Source organism: Andrographis paniculata, unplaced genomic scaffold, assembly GCF_009805555.1.
Source record: "Andrographis paniculata isolate CXL003 unplaced genomic scaffold, ASM980555v1 Contig35END, whole genome shotgun sequence".
NCBI classification, from domain to species: Eukaryota; Viridiplantae; Streptophyta; class Magnoliopsida; order Lamiales; family Acanthaceae; genus Andrographis; species Andrographis paniculata.
Window position 1 is genome coordinate 1778246 of NW_026137568.1, and position 17683 is coordinate 1795928.

Below are 17683 nucleotides of genomic sequence, written 5' to 3' on the forward strand. Positions count from 1 at the left end.
TTCTTTAGTGGTTTAATTAATTTTGCGTCTAATCCTCGACCATCCTTATTTAACGGTTTTTTATCTACACGCACTCAAATTGCGAATGAATTTTATATTACTAATTTATAAACTCTTAAAATTATAAATATATTCATTTATACTTATATTTAGAAAAAAATTAAAATAAAATAAAATAAAAAAACAATTACTTCGGAGTATATTTACTATTTCTTGAGATTAAATAATAAAAATTATGAATATATTTGTAATTTCACGGATTAGAAATGAAGATTTTAAAAGCTTATTCGCATTTTCGGCGCTTAGAGGTCAAACACAGTTAAATAAGGACAGACGATGAGGTTAGACACAAAGTCTATAAAATTACGAAGGAGTTTGATGCAATTTCAAAGTATAGGGGATTTTACGCAATTTTGTGAAATCACAGGTGAGTTTTGTGTAATTTAGCCTAGTAAAAATTTTGAATTGAAATAGTTGAATGATATGATATAAATAGATATTGATGCTATATTTTGAGTGTGAAATTAATTTTTAACATAATATAAAAAATAAAAAATAAGCGTTTGATATAATTTTGAAATAAAAGATTTGATAAATAGTGAAAATTGGTTAAAATTCTTGAGACGAACCCACCCTTCCTCGTTTCCATAATAATTGATATTTTTTACATTTTTGTCTATCAAATAACAATTGACATTTTTTTTTTATTTTTGGTAAAATTTAAAAAATTAAAATATATTTAACAAATATAAATCAATATAATTAACTACATAATATACTACATTATAGATCATGTAGGACTCGTTCAAAATATATTTATTTCTATTTTTTCTTTTAAAAAAATAAATATTTTTTGTCTACATTTAAAACTCAACATATTTTATAAAATTATTTTATGTTAATTATAAATAAATAAAAGTATTTTTATTTACTTGTATTATATAAAATTTTATTATTTACAAAAGAATATTCATATTGCATATATTTTTTTTTTTATTACGATACAATTTTTAAAATATTTAAATACTGTTATGAGAAAACGAGAAAGAAAGCAAATAAAGAACACATAGGTTTTACGTGGTTTGGTGACGATGTGTCAACCTACGTCCACGGACAGGAACCGGAGCGATTTTATTATACTGATTCAGAGAGTTACAATCATGTCATACAACTAAGAACCATAGCTATCTATTTATAAGCACCCCAAAACACCTTAAACCCTAAGTTTATTTGTTATTATAAGCACCCCAATTGAAACAATCTTTTCGCTTTGGTTGCAGGTCGGGTAGACAGCTAAATCCAAGTCACGTTTCAACAATCTCCACCTTGACTTGGAGTTTCTCCAACCGCCAAAAGTTCGTCAGTATCTCTCAGTCGTCTCCTTCCTGCCAGATGCTCCGATAGGACTTTAACTCCTACGAATATTCACCAAGTTCAAGCAGTGCTCGAATTTCTCTGTCGGTAGCGCCTTTATCAACATATCAGCTGGATTGTGTCTGTAGCTATTTTCTGAATAGAAAACCTGTCTTCCTCCAGAACATCACGGATAAAATTCAACATTACATCAATATGTTTGGTTTTCTCATGATACACTGGATTTTAAGCCAAACTCAAAGCACTCTGACTATCACAGAATAACACCGATTTCTCCACCATCAGACCCAAACTCTGCACCATAATATGTAACTAGATACCCTCTTTAATATCTTCAGTCATTGACATGTATTCCGCCTCAGTCGTCAACAGTGCAATCGTAGGTTGTAAAGTAGACTTCCAACTGACTGCACATCCAAACAGAGTGAAGATAAAGCAAGTTAGTGATCTTCGTTTCACCAAGTCACCCCCGTAATCAGAGTCTGCATAGACAACCAGACCATCACCATAGCCTTTATTATCATATACCAGACAAATATCACATGCTCCTTTCAGATATCACAAGATCCACTTTACAGCTTCCCAGTGAGCTTTACCCGGATTAGTCATAAATCTGCTCACCACACTAACCGCATAAGCGAGATCCAGTCTCGTACATACCATCGCATACATAAGACTTCCAACTGCACTTGAATATGGAACCGTCTTCATGTAGTTAACCTCTTCATGTATAGCCGATATAGTGCTTCTATCAAGTTTAAAGTGTACCGCCAAAGGAGTACTTACCGGTTTGGACTGATCAACAAAGAATGACTGCAAAACTTTCTCAATATACTTTTCTTTAAAAAAAAAAACCCCATAGCCGTCCTGCTTCTCTATCACGCCAGATCTCCATACCCAGTATTTTCTTTTGCCGCACCCAAATCCTTCATCTTAAACTCACCCTTTAGTAGAGCCTTCAAGTAATTAATTACAGTCGTGTTTTTAGCTGCAATTAACATATCATCCACATACAACAGCAGATACACAAGGGAATTAGTATAAACTTTCTTCGAGTAAACACAGTTATCAAACTGATTACGAGTATAACCATTAGACACCATAAAAGAGTCAAATCTATTGTACCATTGCCTCGGAGACTACTACAAGCCATATAGAGATTTCTTTAACAAGCATACCTGGTCCCTTTTAAAACTGTCGAACCTCTCCGGTTAAGACATATAAATCCGTTCTTCTAGATTACCATGAATGAATTTTGTTTTTACATCAAGCTGCTCCAGCTCCAAATCAAAAGCACTCACCATTGCCAAAAGAACCCGGATAGTTTTGTGTTTCACCACATGAGAAAAGACTTCATGGTAATCGATTCATTCCTTCTGTGAGAATCCTTTTGTCACCAATCTCCGCCTTGAATCTAGCAGGTTCAACACCAGGAATTTCCTCCTTTATTTTTAAAGATCCACTTGCATCCCATTGACTTCACCCCTTTTGGTAGTGCAACAAGATCTCAAGTCTATTCTTTTCGAGAGATTGCATCTCTTCATTCATTGCTATAATCCAGTTTTCTGCATTTTTACTCGCCACAACTTCTCTATATGTCTTTGGCTCATTAGAGCCAAGATCATCACCAACCGCCAATGAGTAAGCCACACAATTCATGTCACATGTATTGACATATCCTGCAAACCTAGCTGGTTTCTGAATATTTCTTTTTCCCTTTCTTGTTGCTACGGAATCTTCAACCCTAGTACCAGCGTCATCAGCTTCCTGCTCAACCGGTTCCCCTTGAGGTTTTGACTGATCTGGTTGATCGGATTGATAAATAGTATTATCATGTTGCTCTTCCTCTAACACAACTCCGTCAGGAGTCTCAAACTCCACCCTCTGGTCAACACCACAATCTTTTGTATCTCCAATACTTTCACAACCTCTACTCTGATCAAGCATAGCAGATTCATCAAAAGTTACATCTCTGCTAATAAGAAATCTTCCAGGATTTTTACCTTCTGTACACCACAGTCGATAACCTTTGACTCATGTTACATACCCTAAAAATATGCATTTTACCACCCTCGGCTCTAGCTTACCATCATTTACATGAACGTATGCAGGACAACCAAATATTCTTAGATTAGAGTAATCAGAGGGTTTACCGGACCATACCTCTTGAGGAGTCTTTAAGTCAATTGAAGTTGATGGAGATCAGTTAACTAGATAGTTAGCAATGTTAACTATTTCAGCCCAGAATTGCTTAGATAAGCCAGCAAATATGCGCATACACCTAGCACGCGCCATGAGGGTTTGGTTCATTCGCTCTGCAACCCCATTTTGTTGTAGTGTGTGTCGTACTGTGCGGTGTCTCACTATACCTTCTTTCTTGCAGAAATCATCAAATGGCGCATTGCAGAACTTCAACCTATTATCAATTTTTAGAGTCTTGACCTATTTACCAGTCCGTTTTTCAACTATGATCTTCCACTCCTTGAACTTCCCAAACACCTCTTCTTTAGTCTTCAGAAAGTACAACCAGACTTTTCTTGAATAATCATCTATGAAAGTGACAAAGTAGGAACAACCATCCTACGATTTTACCAGAGAAAGACCCCATAAATCTGAATGAACATACTCTAAAATTTCTTTTGAAGTTTGATGACCGGTACTAAACCTCACCCTGCGTTGCTTCCCTTTTACACAAGCCTCACAGAATTGAATTTTACCTGTCACATCCCTACCAAATAAACCCTGCTTGCTCAACACAAACAACCCTTGTTCACTCACGTGACCCAATCAACAGTGCCACAAATTTGTCATGTTATCATGTTTATCCAAGGACTGGGATACCGCCGCCGTTTTCATCACTAAACTGCCCTGTAGAAAATAAATTTCATGTTGTAGTTTTCCCTTCATCATCACCAGAGCACCTTTCAGGACTTTCACCCACACACCTTCACCATGATATTTTAAACCATTCTTGGCTAAAGTGCCAAAAGAAATCATAATCTTTTTGAGTTCAAGAATATACCAACAGTCAAATTTTCTGACAGTACCGTCATACAATTTTATCTGCACTATCCCGCTTCTTTTTATGGCTAGAACTTCATCATCACCTAACTTTACTGTTCCATTCCACTTCTTAAAAGAAGTGAGTAGATCACAAGAGAATGTCATATGGTGAGAAGCACTGGTATCCATAATCCAGGAATCAACAGTACTAGCACTACACGCTGTTAGAACTTCACCAAAGTCCCCATCATTAAAACTGTCTTGTAGAATCAACTTTTGTATTTCCCTTCTTTTGTGGACAATCCTTTTTAATGTGTTCATTCTCCTTGCAAAGATAACACTTAACTTTGCTAGAGGATTTTGATTTTGAACGCGACATCCCATTCCCATTACCTCTCTTTTGTGGTCTTTCTTTACCTGCAAACAGACCTGAACCAGAAACCTCTTCCAGAGAAACCTTTCTTTTCAATTCTTTGGACATAAGGGCATCTTTCACATCATTAATAAATATTGTAGTTCTACTATACAACATAGTATCTACAAAATTCTCATATAAACCAGGTAGTGAACACAGTAAAATTAAAGTTTGATCTTCATCATCTATTTTAACCTCAACCCCTTGAAGATCAAGAATAATACGGTTAAAGGTATCAAGATGATCCTTTACCTGAGTACTTTCGGACATCCGGATGGTGTAAAGACGTTGCTTCTGATATAGCATGTTCGTGAGAGATTTATTCTGGTACTTCTCACACAATTTATTTCATAGCCCAAAAACCGTCGTCTAATCTACAACCTACCGTAACACCTCATCAGTAACTGACAGTAAGATCGCAGAATGAGCCATTGTCAAAATCTTCTTATTTATCTTCTCCTTTGTGTCTTTAGGAAACTTGTTTTTTCCCTCCAACACAGCCGCACATCCTTGTTGAACCAGACTTGCCCTCATCTTGACCTTCCACAGTGTGAAGTCATTCAACATATTAAACTTCTCCAGATCAAACTTATACGAGGACATGTTCAATCAATCAGATGTGGCTCTGATACCACTTGTTATGAGAAAATGAGAAAGAAAACAAATAAAGAACACAGAGGTTTTACGTGGTTCGATGACGGTGTGTCGAACCGAAGAGATTTTATTATACTGATTCAAAGAATTTTACAATCATGTCATACAACTAGAAACCATACTTATCTATTTATAAGCACCCCAAAACACCCTAAACCCTAAGCCTATTTGTTATTAATTAAGATAAATCCAAAAGAAACCCGATCAATTGAAACAACCTTTTCGCTTTGATTTTGGGTCGGATAGACCGCTAAATCCAAGTCACGTTTAAACAAATACATATTCCAATAATTTGGTTTGAGTAAAAAAATTTGACTTAAATATATATACGGATCAATCCAAACTCAACAATTTAATCCGTTTAAAGTATTCAACTCAACACAAACCAATCCCGTGACTATTTGACAGGTTTCAATTCTTGACGAGTCTTTTAACATTTTGGATATGATTATTATTATTATTATTATTATAATTATTATTTTAACTTGATTTCCTCTTTTTAAACTTTGTTCACATGAAATTTCTTGATCCGAAATATTTTTGGGTCGAGGATAACAATATTAATATGAAATTGAGTGAATAATAATAATAATAATAATAATTGGCCAAAAGGAGGGATACCACAAAAAAACTTTGATAGGCATATTCTTTCTACAATTCAAAGTAACATTAGCCTTTGGAAAAACCAAGAGACATGATAACAAAATATATGTGGTATATACAAATTTTTTTTTTTTTTTTTTTCAAAATTTTCTTAAAAATCTATATATTTTTTCATATTTCAATACCTATTTTATCTCAAAATTATTTCAAAAAACAATTAGAAAATGTATACGACTTCCACTAATTTATACTTCTTACGTCCCATCCATTGTGTCCAAGTTATGACACACACGAGAATTTATAATAAATATAATTAAAAATATATTAGTAAAAATAATTATTTTATAATATAAATGATTATATATAAAAATTATGATAATTAATTAGTCTAATTAATTTTTTAAAAAAAAAATTATAAATTAAAAATTGAAAATAAGATTAAAGTCCGTAATCATTTTCTAAAATAAGAAAGTGATATGAAATGTGAGAGTAATAATATATAATTACTATTATTAGATGGAAAGGTAAAACATAATTCGATATTATTCTAAAATATCTGCATGTTTAGGATGTATGAATATAATGAGATTCGATTCTTTTGTAGAAGTAAAAGATGCCAATTGAAGTTATTACAAATAAACTTTTCTGTAAGAATATAGTATGTTCCCTAGATCTAAAAAAATATATACGATTCTATATTAATATTATCAAAAATATATATATATATATATAATATATAGTATATTTATTCAAAAAAATTAAATAATTAACATAAAATATCATTCATTTTATTATCTACATATTTCTCTATACTTAACATAAAAAAAAAATATGTAAAATTTGAAATATTATTTCATTTATCCCACATCTCTTGTCATGTACACGGTAGACATTAGATATAATTAATAAATAATTTTTAAAAAATATATTAGTAAAAATAATTATAATACAATACAAATAATTATACATTAAATCTCAGATAATTAAATAATTTAATCAATAAAAAGAATAATTTTTAAATCAAAAGAATTTGAGGATGAGAAAATACGCATTGGGGAGATACTTTTCACCCTATGCACATGCAATTCAACTCTCTAATAATGCTAATTGAAAATGAGATCATAAAAATACATACAATTGAAAAGAAATGGTAATTGTGACCGTGTTTACAAACATGTATTGAATGCTACGGCTAGAGCTGTTAAACGAATCGAGTAGCTCACGAGCCAAGCTCAACTAGGCTCATTTATCTCTGTAAACGAGCCGAGCTCGAGCTCGAAATTCTTTTTTTATATAAACGAGTCGAGCTCGACTCGCGAGTAGCTCAATTGAGCTCATTAATGATAATATATTTATATTATTTATATATTAATACAATATAGTATATAATTTTTATATCAAAATTTACATTCATTATTAAAATTTGAATATTTTATTATAAAAAATTATGAATAAAATTAAATATATTTGATTTATATATTAAAAAATATTTAGAATATACATAAAATTAAAACCGAGCTCGAACTCGAGTTTTACGAGCCGAGCTCGAGCTTGAATTTGAACCTAACGAGTCGAGCTCGAGCCACTATTTTGGCTCGAACTCTTAACGAGCCGAGTCAAGCATGAACCGTAAACAAATTCGAGTCAAGCTCAAACAACCACTACTCGAGCTCGCTTGGCTCGTTTAACAGCTCTAACCACATCACAAACATGCATTTTTTTTAGAGATATAACTGAAGAAAACGTAGTTATATGCTACAATTTTTTTTAATAGAATTTATGAGTTACTTATTAATAATGAAATCAGAGTCAATAATGATTCAGTACAAAAAGAATAGACAAATAATAACTTTACCAAGGAAATATATGTAATTAGTAATCACCAAATCTAAACACTATTAATTTATATATATATATATATATAAAATAAAAAAATATATGTTTCAACAAACCTCAATATAATCAAACCTAGTGATGTTCTAACAAAGTAACAATCACACCATCCTATTATCATAAAATTTGGAAACTTAAAAAACATTCTACAACTTTCCCATCCAAAATCTTCAAATATATATGAAATTATCCCCAAAAAGCAATCAATACAAAGAAAATTTCACTATTCATCTTACATAGTTCCCAATAAAAATGCATTTTTTTTTTACAAAATATCACATCAAAATACTGTTTAAACCAAAACTCAAATCGTCGCACTAATTTCAAATCAAAGCCAAACAAACACTAATCTTTGGCACAATTACTCAATATCACACAAAGTCTCCTCTCATTTCACCTTCTTCATATATGCCTTTCTTTTTCTCTACTCTATACCCAACTCAATCCAAAAACAAATTAAATTAAACACATAATACATTAATCATAAAGTATACGATTATCGATAAATATTGCTAAATACTTACAAACTACTAAATTTTTTCTTATGCACATTAGGACAGCAAAATGTTCTTTACAAGTATATTTCACCAAATATATATATATATATATATAACGCATATATAATTGAACTCAAACACATGAGGTATATAAAAACAACATAACTTTGAAATATAAACTTACCACATATCGTATGAATCAACAACACATGTATTCATTCAAGCCATGTGGTGAGAACCTGTACATTTAAATTTCAATAATATCAAATGAGATGTAAAACAACCAACTTTATATATCCAATAATAACTAAGTGCAGTGTTGTCATAGCGTCGCCATGGCGGGCCCATAGTGTTCCGGCGCTTTATGGAAAGCGTCATAACACATCGCCACGCCATATTAAGAAAGTTTGTTGGAGATGCTTTTGCAACGCCGTAACAACGCCATGGCGCTGTCCAGGTTAGCCCAAAACATTGAGTCCCCAAACCACACTTACCTCAACCCCTAAACCCTTGAGCCCGATCGAACCTTAACTCACCATCATTTCCCTATCTGCAACTTCATTTTGCTATTTCATCCCACCACTTCGTTCGCCACTTCTTTCGACCGAATGTTTTTATTTAGAGATTTAGACTTCCAATATTTTAATGACTTCAAGCGTTCTAGATTCATACTCCACTCAGAATGCACTCTAGTAATGTTATTTTTTTTTTATACTACGGCAGTATTAGTTTATTGCATTATTATTTATTATTTATTGTATGGTTATTTATTACTCCCTCCGTCTCACTTGTTTTCTCCGGTTTACCGTAGCCACAAAAATTTAAGTAAAATATAATTAGTAAGTAATTAAGAAGTATATTAATAAAAATAATTATTGTATTATAAAACTAATTATAAATTAAAATCAAGATAACTAAATAGTATAATTAAAATTAAAAATATTATAAATTATGAAATTTAAAATGTAATTAAAGTGTACAATTATATTTCCTAAAAAGAAAATGACAAATAAGGTAGAACGGACAAAAATAGAAATAATTAACAAAAAAAGTGGGACGGAAGGAGTGTTTATTATTTATTTTTATTGCCTAGTTATTTAGTATTTAATACTTATAACACATAATACATATATATATAACCTGTACACATTGTATCGCGTTCGCTATTTTGTCGCCATGGTTGTACGGCAGTCCACAGGCTTTGTGCCGCAAAAGGGCTCCGTGACAACCTTGACTAAGTGAGTTATAAAATCATCCAATTCTATGATCATTATCTTATATACACATAGGGTGTGTTTGGCAATTAGCTATAGTTGTTAGCTAATTCGATTAGCTATTTACTGTTAGCTAATTCAATTAGTTGTTTGTATTAAAACTTTTGGTAAAATAGCGGTTTGTTTATACATAAAATGATAATTAAGGACATTTTATATTTTATTTTCAAAATATTTAGTTGAATTTTTTCGGTGGGTAGACTTTTTTAGAATTTTATTATTAATTTTAAAAATTAGAAAAAGTTTTATTAAGATATTTATTTTTATTATTTTTAAAATATTTTGTAAAAAATTAATGCAAGCTTGTTGAAAAATATTTTTTTTCATTAGAATTAGTATAAATATAAAAGAACAAAAACCATTAGTATATGTACTTTTATTATATTAATTTTTAATTAATATATGTTTACATTAAATTTATAATTTTAAATAAATATATTCATTTGAAATAAAAATATTATGTGATAAAAAATACTACATAAATGAATCAATAATATTAATATTTTTATATACAACTCCTTCAAAATTAGCTTTTTAAACTCAATAAGTTAATTAAAAACGATAATTTACCAAACACCAAAATTAACTGGCTTACTGGTCAAGCAGCTAAAATCTACACAATAAGCTAAAAACTCTTGAAAAAATCGTTTACCAAATCTCATAGTCTAATGATTTGGGAGCAATTAAGTGAATGAATGTCAAGATCTACCTTCACATTTAATAAGAAATTATGGTCGAATATGGTAGTTAATTCTTTTAAAGTTCTATTTTTAACTTTGGAAATCCATCTGCCCATAAACACTCCACCCCGATACCTTTAAACAACCTTGCCTGTTACCTGTTGCAGAGCATCATCTTAAGATTGTCCCAACAATCTCAATAGCCGATTGTCGAGGCACTGAGGGAGTTAGGTTTTGGACGATGAAACACTCCCCAGAGGTAGTCCTTTCCTTTCCAGTCTGCAAGATATCAATAAATTTGAAAGTAAATATTGTTGAGTCTCAAACATTTGATGAACTGTAAATAAACAATCGAAATAAAAAGGACATGAGATATATTGACTGATAGAGAAGGCAGAATGGAAACAGTAATCACAAGTCAACATAGATATGTTATTCACCACATTGAAATTATATACAATTCTTGCAACCAAATGATTTTGTCAGCGAGAGAACCAAGATGGCAATATTTCATAAAATGTAAAGCTTCAGGCACCATATTAACCGGAAAACTACTCATTTATAAACCAGAATCCGTAGATTATTGCTGACGAAAGACATTCTGGTTCTATGAAACAAGAATGAAACTTGAAGTTCATGAATTTGAAAGTAGAAATATGTCCCAAAAAATTAGCAGTGCGCAGACATAAGGATATAAAAAACTCACATTGGTGATCCACAGGCAGAAGTTTGGAAGTGAAGACAAAAAGTTCTATGTCACCAATTTGTTTCCTCAATGCCAAGTTTTCTTCATTCAAGATTTCCAGAAAGGAAACAAAATCAGTGGACCTACAAGTGCAAAGGCATGCTCCTCAGTGTCCAAAAAGCTCATCAAACAAATTAAATAGGAAGTGCTTTCTTACAGCTCCTGAACAGAAAAGGGAGACACACCTCTCCACTTCACGGGAAAAGAAATACAGTCCAATGTCTCTTATATCTGGAAAATAGCCCTGAAAAAAATAGACCCAGAACTTTTTGCAGGAAACCAATTCAAAGTCAAGCACTGCAGGCATTTTCCTTGAGAATTCATACACCATTTTACGAACTCGGGAAGGACAATGAGCACGGACATGAAGAATCAGTTCCCGGTTTCTAAAATTATGGATGTTGAACCTTCCTCTGGTAAATGAAGGGGGAAAATCTGTTAAATATAATGTTCGACAAAAAGCTGTAAAGAACTAATATTAACATATTCCATATAAGAATCATCATGGAATCAATATGAAAAGCAAAAATAAATTTTGGCCAAAACTTGTCATTAACTGAGAAAGCTGCTATAATGTTGTGTATTGATCATAGGATATCAACAAATAACTCTCTTCCTGCTCGACATTAAGGCCCAAGGAAATATAATATAAATAACTTTACAACTTGCATACTAACTGATCCTCATGCTATGGTCAGTTGAGGTTAAAAAACAATGAAATATAATTAGAATCAGAAAGTTCGAGTGCACATGCATAACATAATTAGTCATTGTTAGATAGAATGGTGAGGAAAGTGAACTGAGGCTGGAGCGATGAGAAATTTTACAGAAGATTAAGCGAACTTCTATCCTAGAGAGAGATGGGAGAAACTAGGAAATAAAATATAACTTCACATTTGCCGACTTTGTCCATGATATAACTTTGCATTCACTGAGAAAGAGGGCGTGTCAGAGATCTTTGCGTTTAATTTGATTATTGATAATAATTATACAGTCAAAATAGAAGTTTGGTAATACAACAGATGCTTACAGCCATGCGGCGCCCAAAGAAGGTGTGTATGCATGTGCGTTGTCATCAGGCAAAAGATTTTTGTCCAGATTTCCGGTATTAGAGGTCCTGAGCTCAATAGAATTGCCACCATTACCACCTGAAAAAAAAAATAAAAAAAAAATAAATAAATAAATAAAAAATTGGCTTGTTATTTGTGCTTTCAAAAATGTTTTGCACTATCCAATATGCGATTTTCCCTAAAAAATTACATCCAACAAATATTCACCTAAGAAGCATCAAACCCAAAATGCCAAAACAAAACCAATACACAAGTAAACACGAGTATGCAACAGTATCAAAATCATCATTCAATATGTAATGGAGTAAAATTCACACTTAAGAAAATCTTAAACCTTTAGGCATAAAAGAAAATGGCAGACAGTGATAATGGTATTATGCACATCTCATTCTCGATTTTGCGTAGTTTGAATTCTTAATAATTCAAATTTCATTGTGAATTTTCCAGATACCAGACTAAGGGCACACATAATTTATAACCAAGAAATGTTTTCCGATATATAATATTTGTAATCCCTCTTGTTTTATATATTAAGCTGCAGCACAAAGCCAGAGGTCACAGAGAGAGTCATGGGACAATTTTCTGGTTTGTTGACCACAATATATCACAAGGCAGCTGTACAATTTCCTAAAACATTTCCTCTGGTGTGCATCTTAAATTCAGATGCACATTCCTCAAAACTGTCATAGTTCAAATAAAGCATGAATTGCTCAACCGTATGTATTCTACAGCTTCAATCTTACATTTTGTTTCTTAGGTCAAAGGATGTATAAACCACAAACATGGAAAACGTTCATGCACCCATCTCCTGTATCATATACATAAAGTTGATGCAAATAAAATCAATCACCTGAAAGTTTATCGACTTTTTTCCCTTTAAACGTCCCCGGATTATCAAACCTTAGAGTCTTGAGTTTTTCATTGGGTCTTGAACGAGAAGCCCCCTGGAATGAGAATATACGCATTCAGTTATAGGCATACTAAGAGATCTCTCATATTTCATAAGCACTTCCAAACAAGGGTTTAGTGGGAAGTAACCTTTGAATTGAGAATAGAGTTACTGGCTCCGGATGAGAGTAGAATTGCTTCTTCAGGACAGATGTATTTAGTCTTTCCTGGTTTGACCTTTCCCAAAGCGAATGAAACCTTCTTCCTCTGTAAATCCAACGATCCTTTCTTTTCTACACTCTTTGCTTTATCATTAGGCACATCTAAGGTGTTGGATAATTTTGAAACGCTGGGCAACTGTTCAGATGATGCTTCAGATAATACTTGAGATCTTGATTCACAATCCTCACAAATCCAGTCGACACGTTCCATAAGAGGAGTTTTCATGCAATACCTAGATCAGTATTAAACACATTTATGCTGTGAATAATAGAAATACAATAGGAAAACTAAACAAAAAATGACATAATATTCAAGTACAGTAGGACACGCATAGTCTCATGCAATGTTTTAAAATTTGGAATAAGAAACAGGCATTTGACAATGTCAATGCTAGAACACCTTTGCTTTCCTTTTCATTTATTGAATTAAAAGACGTGAATGGGTACATAACAAACGAAAATAACATTAAGATGGTGATGAGCACACAAAAAACACTTCACAGAGAGAGAGAGAGAGCTCACATGTGCTCACAATTAATCTTACACTGGCTGCAGAAGATTATGGCTTCTTTAACACCAATGTTGCCACAAATGTCACAGCACAGTTCCTACAGGTAGATACATGTCATTATGCACATCACCAGAGAGATAAGATAAAGTCTTATTAATTAAAATTAAAAAATAATAACTACAAGTTACAACTCCTAGTAAAACATAGATTACTGTTGCCAGCTATCCCTTATCTATGAAGCAAACTAAAGAACCATAACAATCTCTTTACCATCACAGTATTCAGGTATAATAAATAAAGGAAGGAAGCTTCATACAGTATTAAATAACTTGAAAAATAAAAGATCCTGACTACAATCATCTGATTGATGGTTTCAACAAGGAAATACAAGGTTCTTTCTTTTGTTACAGCAAGCTAGAAATTACATTTTTTAAGGGATATTGTAATACAGCATTGTTTAGTGCTTTTTATTTTGATTCTGACGATGTTCCTGATTTTTTCTTTTTTCTTTTTTTTTTTTTTTTGAAAAAAGGAATCTCAGAGGCACGATCATGGAACAACCCAAAAACTAATGAAACCTAGAAATGGTCAAACAATAACAGTGAATTCCAGTTATAAGAATAATCAAACAAGAAGCTATGCACTGTGCAACAATTCAAAGATGAAATCATATTAGTTTAAACTGCATTAATCATACAAAAACAAGAAGATATAAACATCTTTAAGCTTTTCTCCCTAAGGGATTAAAGTTGTATGTAAAGAAATGTATAAGAACCAGCTGAAGTCAGTTCTACTAACACCAGTTAACAGTGGGCCCTCCCGGAGAGGTCTCCTATGTCATATAGACACATGCATAGATGAGTAGATGAGTGTGTGTATATGTATATAGGTTTCTTATGTTAAGAAGTCACAATTCAATTCCATACATTTTGGTTTAACTCGACAGTACAAACCCGTCAATCGTATGCAAAATGTTTCACTTTAACAATGTCGCTTTAGTACCCCAAGTCATACAGATTATACTTGACCAAGGTCTCTATACCCTCAGTTGTTTCAGATTACTTTATTAACTTATTTGGACAGAAGCGCAAACCTAAGAATTTTTTATATCATCTAGACAATCTCAAAATAAAGAACTTTTCAAATTCTCTCCATTTTGACTTATTCCAAATCATTGAATCCAACTAAGAACTACAAGTGATTGCAGAAACTCATTTCAAACAAGATAAACATGAAAAAAAGATTACATTTCAACAACATGGGTTGATGATACAAAGGTTAATATCAAAAGAAAAAGCACATTTATATTAAGAAGTCTTTAGATAATAAGCACCCGAATGCAACAAAATCAATTAACTACTATCACCGAGGACCACGTCTCATGATACACTGCCACCCATAATTTGTTTTGGCGGCTTCTATTTAATTTATACCCAATAGAAACATGCCTTGTTTCAACTAAAAATGATTCCTATAGCACAAATTTTAGTCGAAAACTAAAGTCACCAATCATTTACTACATAATCCCAGTCTGAAAACTCACTCATCATCTCACCTTTTCACAAACAATAACTCAAAATTTTCACAAAATCTCCCCCAAATTAACTATTCCCATTCAAACGGGTCAAAAATAATCGAAAAACACGCATGTACGGACGTACACAAATACCATACAAATCGCGGAGATTAAGAAACTGGAGGCGATTAAAATACTAGTAAAAAAACCAAGCACAATCTTCCAAAAGTTGCAACACTCACTACAAAGCACAATTTATTACTTCAACAATCAAAAACCACTGAACATCAATATTAAAAGTTAGATAAAGCGAATCAAAGTTACTTGATAGAGACAAAACTAAATATGCAAGAAACTAGGGTTTAAATAAGGGTTTTCTCGCAGGTCACCATTGTTGTGGGGTCTGGAGCCGCAAAAGCACTAGCTAAGCTTATGTCGTTGATTTCCGTGGCAAGCGTGGGCCTCAATTCCATACAAACTTACAGAAACAGTTCCGCACTCAGCGCTCCGCCTGCAATTGCAATGGCGAAGTGGAGGAAGAGACGCCTATGGCCCGCCTTGGCTTTGCTACAATGCGTTCTTCTGCACGATGAAAATATTTCCGTTGATAAATTGGGTTTGCTTGTTTGTACAAAATATACCAATTTTAATACTAATTTTTATTTTTGTATATTATACCAATTTTATTTTTTTTATTTTTAAATTATTTTTATACTACATTTGAAATACTATTATGATTATTTAGGTTGGAACCGTTTTAAATTTTAATAAAGATTCCTTCCTTTGGACATGATATACCAAAGAATTTATATTTTAATATTAAATTGTTGTAAGTAAACATAAAAGAGAGTACTATAAAAAATTTTATTAAATAATTAATAAAACAAATATAAAAAATAAAAAATTATGATAAATTAATTATTATTTATTAAAATAATATTAATAAACTTATAATTGAATAAAATTTTTATTATAAATAATTTGTAGATAAATTTAGTTGGACGAATAAAATAGTGAAATAATTTTGGTTGGCGGAGGAAATATAATCCTCCCCCGTTACGTGAAATTAGTCTACATTTTCTCTTTTCGTCGTCCCGTGAAATTAGTCATATTTTTTAATATAGTAATCATTAGTAAATACTAACTACAATTACAAATTTAATTATATTTTATTCAATTAGTAAAACCCCTAATTTTTATTGTTTGTTTTATTGTAAATTTAAAAGTATGGCTAGAATTTTGGATAATAAAAATTAATAAATATTCAGTATGATATAAATAAGTGTTTATGTGATGTCTAAAACTTTTAATTAATTTTTAATATAATATAAAAAATATTTAATTTGATATTTTACAATTGAAAATTAATTAATAATGAGATTTGATTCGTTAAAAAAAATTATTTATCACTATTATTTAGAGTGAAACATATCAATTTGTTCAAATAATTGAGGTACCGTACAAAAAAAAAAAAAAAAAAACTAAAGTGTCTAAATTTTTATATGATATGATACCGTATCGAACATTTTCAGTACGATAATTGTATATACTTTTAGCATTGTTGGTATAATATATACCGAAAATATCAATACGGTTTGATATTTTAGTATTTGATATATCAGTTTATATCAATAATTTAGTTTATTGATACTAAAATAATTAATATTCTAATATATTCTTAAAATTGTAAAATTGTTTTTAATTTTTATATTTTAGCGTAAAATATCATATCCTAATACTATATATGTAATTCGATTATAAATTATTCGATATTGTATTAAGATAATACTGAACCACATTGTATACCGTAGAGCCGTCAAAATGGATTGAGTCTGTCGGGTTGGCCCGCCCCACCTTACTTTTAGGGAGGGTTAGGTTGTGATTTCTTAAGCCGTTAAAATGTGGGCTTAAATGGGCCAACCCGCATGGGCCGCGGGTTGAGGGTGGATTAGCCCGCAGTGGGGCGAGTTAGCCCGCGGGTCAAGTAAATATAATTATTAGTACTTACTCGTCTAACTAAATGTATTTTTTTACCATTTTTTACTGTCATATTAAAAAATTATAATAAATTAATCAAATATTAATATAAGAATATATTTTAATTTTTTATAAATAACAAACATACTATTATAAATAAGTTAAGACGAATAAAATAAAATTTATATTATCATTACCTTAAATAAATTATCAATATTGTCTATACTATTGTTTTTCTTCTCTAACTATGTTATTCATGACATTGTTATTTATTTCGATTTTTTATTATTTGTTTTGTTCGTCTTCCATTTTATTATTTTATAATTTTACAAATTCATAAAATTAATTATGATTTATTTTTA

At 31.3% G+C, this 17683-nt stretch overlaps 1 protein-coding gene across 5 annotated transcripts; it reads right to left on the minus strand.

Moving 5' to 3' along the window:
* Positions 1-8471: 8471 nt before the first annotated feature.
* LOC127249397 (uncharacterized) lies at positions 8472-15947 on the minus strand. 5 transcript variants are annotated; one of them, XM_051272169.1, is made up of 9 exons: positions 15734-15947; positions 13840-13925; positions 13247-13550; positions 13059-13152; positions 12169-12286; positions 11324-11551; positions 11100-11221; positions 10552-10672; positions 8472-8678 (listed from the first exon to the last, which is right to left on the minus strand). In XM_051272169.1, the coding sequence occupies exons 1-8, from the start codon at positions 15815-15817 to the stop codon at positions 10590-10592; spliced, it is 1119 nt and encodes a 372-aa protein (XP_051128126.1). In that variant the 5' UTR covers positions 15818-15947; the 3' UTR covers positions 8472-8678; positions 10552-10589. The 5 variants fall into 5 exon arrangements, with proteins under 5 accessions (XP_051128126.1, XP_051128129.1, XP_051128128.1 ...); XM_051272172.1 differs by lacking the exon at positions 8472-8678 and having other exon boundaries at positions 10207-10672; positions 13862-13925; positions 15734-15809; XM_051272171.1 differs by lacking the exon at positions 8472-8678 and having other exon boundaries at positions 10207-10672; positions 13850-13925; positions 15734-15785.
* Positions 15948-17683: the final 1736 nt, after the last annotated feature.

Excerpts from the sequence above, each read along its gene's own strand:
- LOC127249397 (XM_051272169.1), bottom strand. The coding sequence starts at position 15,817 with ATGGAATTGAGGCCCACGCTTGCCACGGAAATCAACGACATAAGCTTA. Across the intron at positions 13,926-15,733 it reads CTCCAGACCCCACAACAATG|GAACTGTGCTGTGACATTTG; the intron begins GTGACCTGCGAG and ends ATCTACCTGTAG. Across the intron at positions 10,673-11,099 it reads TCTGCCTGTGGATCACCAAT|ACTGGAAAGGAAAGGACTAC; the intron begins GTGAGTTTTTTA and ends GATATCTTGCAG.